This window comes from Aspergillus nomiae, assembly GCF_001204775.2.
Source record: "Aspergillus nomiae NRRL 13137 chromosome Unknown contig00322, whole genome shotgun sequence".
Taxonomy (NCBI): domain Eukaryota; kingdom Fungi; phylum Ascomycota; class Eurotiomycetes; order Eurotiales; family Aspergillaceae; genus Aspergillus; species Aspergillus nomiae.
In genome coordinates, this window is record NW_015378377.1 from 1 (window position 1) to 6,485 (window position 6,485).

Genomic DNA, 6,485 nt, shown 5'->3' on the forward strand with positions numbered 1-6,485 from the left:
CTTCGTTGGTAGGTTGGCTCTGTACTGGGGTGGTTTAGGGTGTATCATGGTTAGGTTCTGTGTTGGGTTCTGAGAGAAATGGTTGTCTGTCTAATTCGGCTCTGTAGTCTCTCTTTGCGGGAATGGGACAAGTCGAATTCTGATAGCTACCCATCGTTAGGTATCTGTCGATTGGATTCACGACTTAGTCAATGTATTGTCTCTCTTCATGGGATATTTGCATTATGGATATGCTATTGAGAAGAACAAGAGCCTATCGATAATCATGCTGATACATATATATATATATCTATGTCGGGATCGGGAAACGAACTTTCCAATTCTCATCAACTGTCAACAACCGTTCATATGTCACTGTAAAGGGTCCATGAAGTATTATGTTTCGTCTAAATAATTACAATTAAGTGGCACCGTATGCTATGCTTAGACCACGCCAGCCCGAAAATATAAACGCCACAAACAAAACCCATATCCAACAATGCTTAAAGGTATCCAGCGTATAGAAAAGGGGTATTGCTGGCCTGTATAGAGAAGATGATTGCGCCGACCAAAAAATATCAGAAAAAAAGTTATTCCCATGTTCCTTTGCCAGGGCCGAAGTATCCTGACTCCGGTAGCGCCTTCCACGGTGTGCCTTTACCGTCCGCAGTGCGCGCGGATACGGTATTGCCCCACCAGTGTAGCGGACCAGCTGGAAGGGTGATGCAGAAGAAGATGATGACGGTGGCCACGGCCACAGCGCAGTCAAGTGCTGCTGAAAGAACGTAATCTAGACTATGTTAGAACGACGCAGTGGTGTACTCGTGGGAGAGACAACTTACTGTATTTAGCCCACCAGGCCGGCCTGCGTCGTTTAATCAAGCCATTGAAGATAAGATTGACAATCCACCAGGATGAAAAGCTGATCCCTGTAGCCGGTGGGACAAGGCTCATGGCACCAAAAGCTACCGGCCAGGAGATGTAGTTGGCTTGCTTCCAGCGCCGACCAATGAGATATGTGACAAGAACGACCAGGGGCCCAGCCAAGAAGAACCAGAGGAGATGGCCGTAGATTTGACCGGGAGAAAAGTTTCGTCCGGGACCGAGGGCTCCTACATATTGTTAATCAAGTTCATGTCACGCGTGATGGCGAATGCCTACCCCAGATTAACGAGGATGAATACGTGACTCTACCATGGGGACAAGTGAATCCGCCATTGGCATTGGGTGTGCAGATACCGTCAATTCGAGTGATCATGAACACCGTGACGCCGCACTGGACGATGGCCCCAATCAGAGTCGCCAATCCCTGGGCTAAGAATAAGGTTCGGGGAGCGATGTGAAGATAGTGAGCTAATTTCATGTCCGCCACGAATCTGTTCGGTTAGGTGCGCTCAGACTCCAGGGGTGAAACGGGATGGCTTACTCTAGTCCTTGAGACACTGCCACATATCCGTAAAACTTGAATGCCATGTTGGCAACGGGGCGTCCGAGGAAGGCGTAACCGCCAATAAACTCCGTGATAAGGTTTAGCTGGTTGCTGGTAATGTTCGTCACCGCCTTTATGATGCCAACGGGGATAAAGTAGATCATCGGCAGCACAAAGGCCAGCAATACCGCCCACGCGGGGAGACCCGTATGCCAAACCTCGTTGGTCACAATGCTCAGCACAAACATTAGGATGGTTACAGCTGCAAACCACCACCAAGGAACATCTTTGTAAGAGGCCATGAGCCGTGAATGAACATCCTTCTGATCCCGTCCTTTCCATTGCTCCCACAGGTCCGTCCCGTGGTACAGGGCTATGTGAACGAAGATGCCCGTGAGATTGGCAAATGCTACGCCGTAGGTCACTGCGTAGCCCGCTGGAAGAAACATGGGCGAGTACTCGCGGTACGCCTCCACGTTGACTGTGCCGTCATGGTTCATCACACGGCTAGTGTTGTAAGGTTTACCTGTATTGTCGAAGGTGTTGGGATTCAACATCGGTAAATAAGCCGAATACCACGTATTGGTGTAATACAGAATGGGGCAAATTAACCAGAAGAACAAGGCAAATGACCCAATCACGTTAAGCCCTGCCCAGAAAGGGACCAGTAGCGGGCTTTGGTTCGCATAGACGACCTGAGCCCAATCAAAGGTTAGAATTGACATGCCCAGCCCTGTCGTCTGGCCAAAGAGCTGATTGACAACAACGTTTGTCGGTACGATCCAGCAGATAAAGGTAAACGTGCTAAGACCGGTGAAAAGGTAGCCCGGAGCAAAATACCAGATTGCCCCGCCGGCGAAAACAAAAATGAAGAAACGGAGGCGCGTTATCGACCAGCCATCCGCGACGGCGTTGGCGCGCGAGTGTAAGGTGGATAGTAGCGCAGCATTCGACAGAACCTGCGGCCAAATCATTGTCGCCGGTCCCACGAGCCAGCGCGAAGCCATGCCTGCCAAGCCAAAGCCGAACAGTTGTGTGGTGATACACAGTAGAATCTCGAACCCCCCTTGCGAAGGCATGTTATAGAACTTCACCATCGCCTCAATTATCTGCGTCGCAGCGGCCGATCCGAAGGAGACATTGGCCATGATGGTGATCAAAGCATGCTCCTTGATGTTGAAGTGGCGGTCCGGATTGAGCCACCCCAATGGCAGCCATTTTGCCCAGGCACAGCCAACGGGAAATGCGACCAGCTGTGCAACCAACGCGCTGATGGTTACACTGGGCTGCCTCAGACTAAAGAACTGATTCAATCCACTCCCCACCTAAGGCTAGGTCAGCGTTACACGCTCCGCAACACAGCTGCTCCGCCCTTGACGTACAATCGTAAATACCACCCCAATCGTCCACATCCGAACCGTGTTAACCGGCAGATGTACATCGTCCACCGGTCGAACGACCGCCCGAACCTCTGGGAAGGGAGAATCATCGGCATCGTAAGGGAGGATCTCGGCGGCATCGCGGTCGCTTAGAATGCTGTAGTTGCTCCCATCGATCTCCAACGACGGTTCCTAGCGACGATCATTAGATAAAAGAACTGACGGTAAGAGTATGGAGGAAGTGATTGGCCCAATATCTGCAGGGCAGACGGTGTGCGCCACGTGGAAAGCGAAGGATGGTCAGTGGGCGAGCTAAGTCAGTCTAACCCACCTGTAAGAACTCCTTTTGCTGGGACTTTTCGTCCCGGTGCGGGATGTCCGCCATAATACGAAGGACGTATTATGCTGGTAAGCAGATTTAAAGTAGGGTTGTTCGCGCTGGGTCCAGTCAATGAAGGTCCAGGATCTTGTCTAACAGTCTAACAGGGGGGTTGAATGAAGGTGGAGTGGACTTCGCCCTCGATGCGGTTTAGTGGCTCTCGTGACAGGCGAGCCCACGCGAATCTTTTATTAAATTTTATTATTCTTCTACCTGGTTGAGTAATAAACTCTCGCTCTGAGCCGTGAGGACCAGGTATCAATACCAACGTGTCCGGTAACGGCCCATACGACAAATACAGATCGGACAACCCCTGGCCTCGTCATCCCCGAAAAAAGGCGATGGTTTGAGAAAGGAGGAGATCTTTGCTACCCGAGTGGAGAGGATCCACCTGGAATTCGTTATCGAATTTTGTTCCTTTTCTGGTTTTTTTTTCTGATTCCCCTTCTATGTCGTTGGGTGACTTCTTATAGGTACTGAATGCAGGTTAAATAATCCGGTGAAGTATTCCCTCACCGTCATCGGTCTAGCTTTCTACATTAAGTTTAGTCGACGACGATGAAATGTAAGTCAGAATACATGTGCATCGGAGGAATCGATGGTCGACCGCCTTGGGTATGGCTGGGCGGTTCAGTCCGTCTTTTTCCTCATCGAATATTCGCCGAAGGTTCCATAGTGCGTCGGGACGAACCGCCTACAGTCATGCCACGATAGAAATCAGCCTGTGAGCTTTGATAATGCCACAAGATGACGAGTCCCTTGTAAACCCTTTTCGCTCTTGGGACACAATATCACCCTGATATTATTGGCGAACAATGAGCGTGAAACTTCTCTATCTGGCGTAGACGTTGTTTGTGGTTCTCCCTCGCTGCTCCCAGCGGGTACAGCCGACCATCGGATCTGAGCGCTTCTATCCGACTCCAGCAAACCATTCGAGAACGACACCCCAAACTGATCATCGCTAAGAGATGGCTGTTCCATCGGTTCCTTATAAGAGAAAGATGGTGGCGCTCGTAGAATGATAAGAGCAATGAATATCTTGGTCCCTTGAGGGCTTCACATCCAGCTACCCCACGATTTATATGTCGACATATCTATCCTTCAACATCGCCTCTTAAGATTCTCCTAAACTTCATCCACCATAAGTCTTAACCCCCTGGAGACCTTAGTGTAGGTGGTCTACGCCATTGCACACCAAGGAAGGCAAATCCGCCGGTACGCACTGAATCTCTTCTCTGACAACATGGGGGATCTTGGCCACCCCGTCGATATCTCCGGTGTACCTTTCGCACAACGCCCCATCATCATCTTGGGTGCTGGAATTATTGGATGTGCTGCCGCAAGACAACTTCTCCTCAATGGATTTCCCGTAGTCTTGGTGGCGGAGTATCTTCCCGGAGACCAGAGTATCTTTTATGCGTCTGCTTGGGCCGGAGCAGCATGGCATGCGGCTGGGGGCATTAGCCCTGAATACCGATACTTTCAAGCGATCACCCATCGACATCTGCTAAAGATGGCGCAGGAAGACCCTGAGTCAGGGGTTTGTATTGTGGACACACGCGAGTATCTTGAAGACCCCCCAACCGAAAATTCTGCGATCTGGGGGAAGACTGTCGTATCGAAGGTGAGGTGGCTATGTCGTTTCACAGGGGGAACGTTACATTGCTGACAGTGGAGATAGTTTCGTGACCTAGAACCCGGTGAATACCCCCCTAATTTCTCCTGTGGGTGGGCATACGATACCCTCGTCACCGACCCAACACGCCATATGCCATACCTGGGAAAACAAATCAAGGCGCTCGGCGGTCAGTTCATTCGGAAACGGGTCGAATCTCTTCAGGAGCTGTACACAATGTTTCCCGAATCGAGCATTTTCATCAATGCAAGTGGTATAGGGAGCAAAACGTTGAGTGATGTCCAGGATGAAAAGTGCTTTCCTGAACGTGGACAAAACGTGTTTTTGCGCACCGACAATTGTCAGACCATGTACTTCCGAAACGGCAAGGAATATACTTATGTCATTCCCCGGCCATTGTCGAAAGGTGTCGTGCTGGGTGGAGTAAAGCAAAGCGATAACTTGTAAGTTTGTTCTTCGCCTTGTGGTACAAGATTTTCGCCCAGAGACTGACTGATAAATAGGTCTCCCGAAGTGGATATGGAGATAGCCCGAGATGAGATTGCACGCGCCCATCGTCTTGCTCCCGAGATAGTTCCGGAATATCCCCCCGAAGATGCGCTCGATCACATCATTGGCATCCGCCCGTCCAGGAAAGGCGGTTTCCGCCTTGAATCCGAAAAAGTGGGAAACCGCATTGTTCTATCCGCGTATGGATTCGGTGGGGGTGGTTACGCCTTCTCATACGGTGTGGCCGATGCTTTGGCAAAGATGGTGGAAACGGCTGAGCGGGAGAATGTGATTCTGTAGCGCGGCTCATTGATTTCTTTTATTGAGTCAGCTGATGCATCTGCGTAGGGGGGCTGTTTCAAACTGGACTGGATGTTACGTTGTTTACATTTTGCTCATTAGCGACAGGATGATGATGATACCAGTATTATCGCAAGTAGTCTGTCAATTTCACAGGCAGCTGATGATAATTAATGACATTAATTATACAAAATGAGCGTTGTTATTCTTCATCTTTGCTGATTTATTCAGTTTCAATTCCAATTTCCATCCCTCTTTCGCTATGTCGTCTATCATACGGCCACATGGAAACTGTGGCCTCAGGTTGTCGGGTGAACGGGGCCTTCACGAGATAATACCTTCTCGGTCAGTGGATACCCATCCTACTATTAGTAACGGTAGGGCCTCACTTCTCCTTTGACGGGCGACATACTTCTAGAAGAACTATGGAAACACAATTGATTTGTGGCCCTGGACTTCATTAGTCACTAGTACTTGTGAATCCGGCTATCCTTTCCGCAAGGGGAAGGACAGCGTCTCAGGTGATTCTTGTTTCAAGATAACCTTCTTTCTGTTCGTCCTATCACGATGCTCGAGGGCATGAAACTCCGGAGTACTATTGATGAGGCTTTACATGGGTGGATCCCAGAGTGAATAAATCTCCAAGTATCGAATCGATGACGTCGAAGCATGACTGCATAGAGACTGGAAAGTCCATGCCGAAGGGAAAGGATTGATAGTCAATGCCACGAGGTGAGATGAAGACGATCGCCGCCAGACCGCCACGAAGAATAGTTCATTCTACGGGGGGGCGAATGAGGGTTTCAGGGGTATCTAAAAATACCATCTTGACGACCATGTTACAATCGGATCTCGAGAGGAATGAGTTGTACACGTACTTTTGCTTGTCAGCAT

General features: G+C 49.7%; 2 protein-coding genes across 2 annotated transcripts; one reads left to right on the forward strand and one right to left on the reverse strand.

Moving 5' to 3' along the window:
- Positions 1-459: 459 nt before the first annotated feature.
- optF (small oligopeptide transporter, OPT family) lies at positions 460-3,172 on the reverse strand (the record flags this gene model as incomplete). The annotated part of the gene is made up of 6 exons (XM_015555162.1): positions 460-769; positions 822-1,091; positions 1,141-1,355; positions 1,406-2,733; positions 2,791-2,979; positions 3,119-3,172. 6 exons carry the CDS (start codon positions 3,170-3,172, stop codon positions 570-572), a joined length of 2,256 nt encoding a protein of 751 aa, XP_015403629.1. The 3' UTR covers positions 460-569.
- Positions 3,173-4,409: 1,237 nt separating this feature from the next.
- Positions 4,410-5,591, forward strand: ANOM_009907 (FAD-dependent oxidoreductase; the record flags this gene model as incomplete). Its single annotated transcript, XM_015555163.1, has 3 exons — positions 4,410-4,790; positions 4,848-5,245; positions 5,306-5,591. 3 exons carry the CDS (start codon positions 4,410-4,412, stop codon positions 5,589-5,591), a joined length of 1,065 nt encoding a protein of 354 aa, XP_015403628.1.
- Between the last annotated feature and the right edge of the window lie 894 nt (positions 5,592-6,485).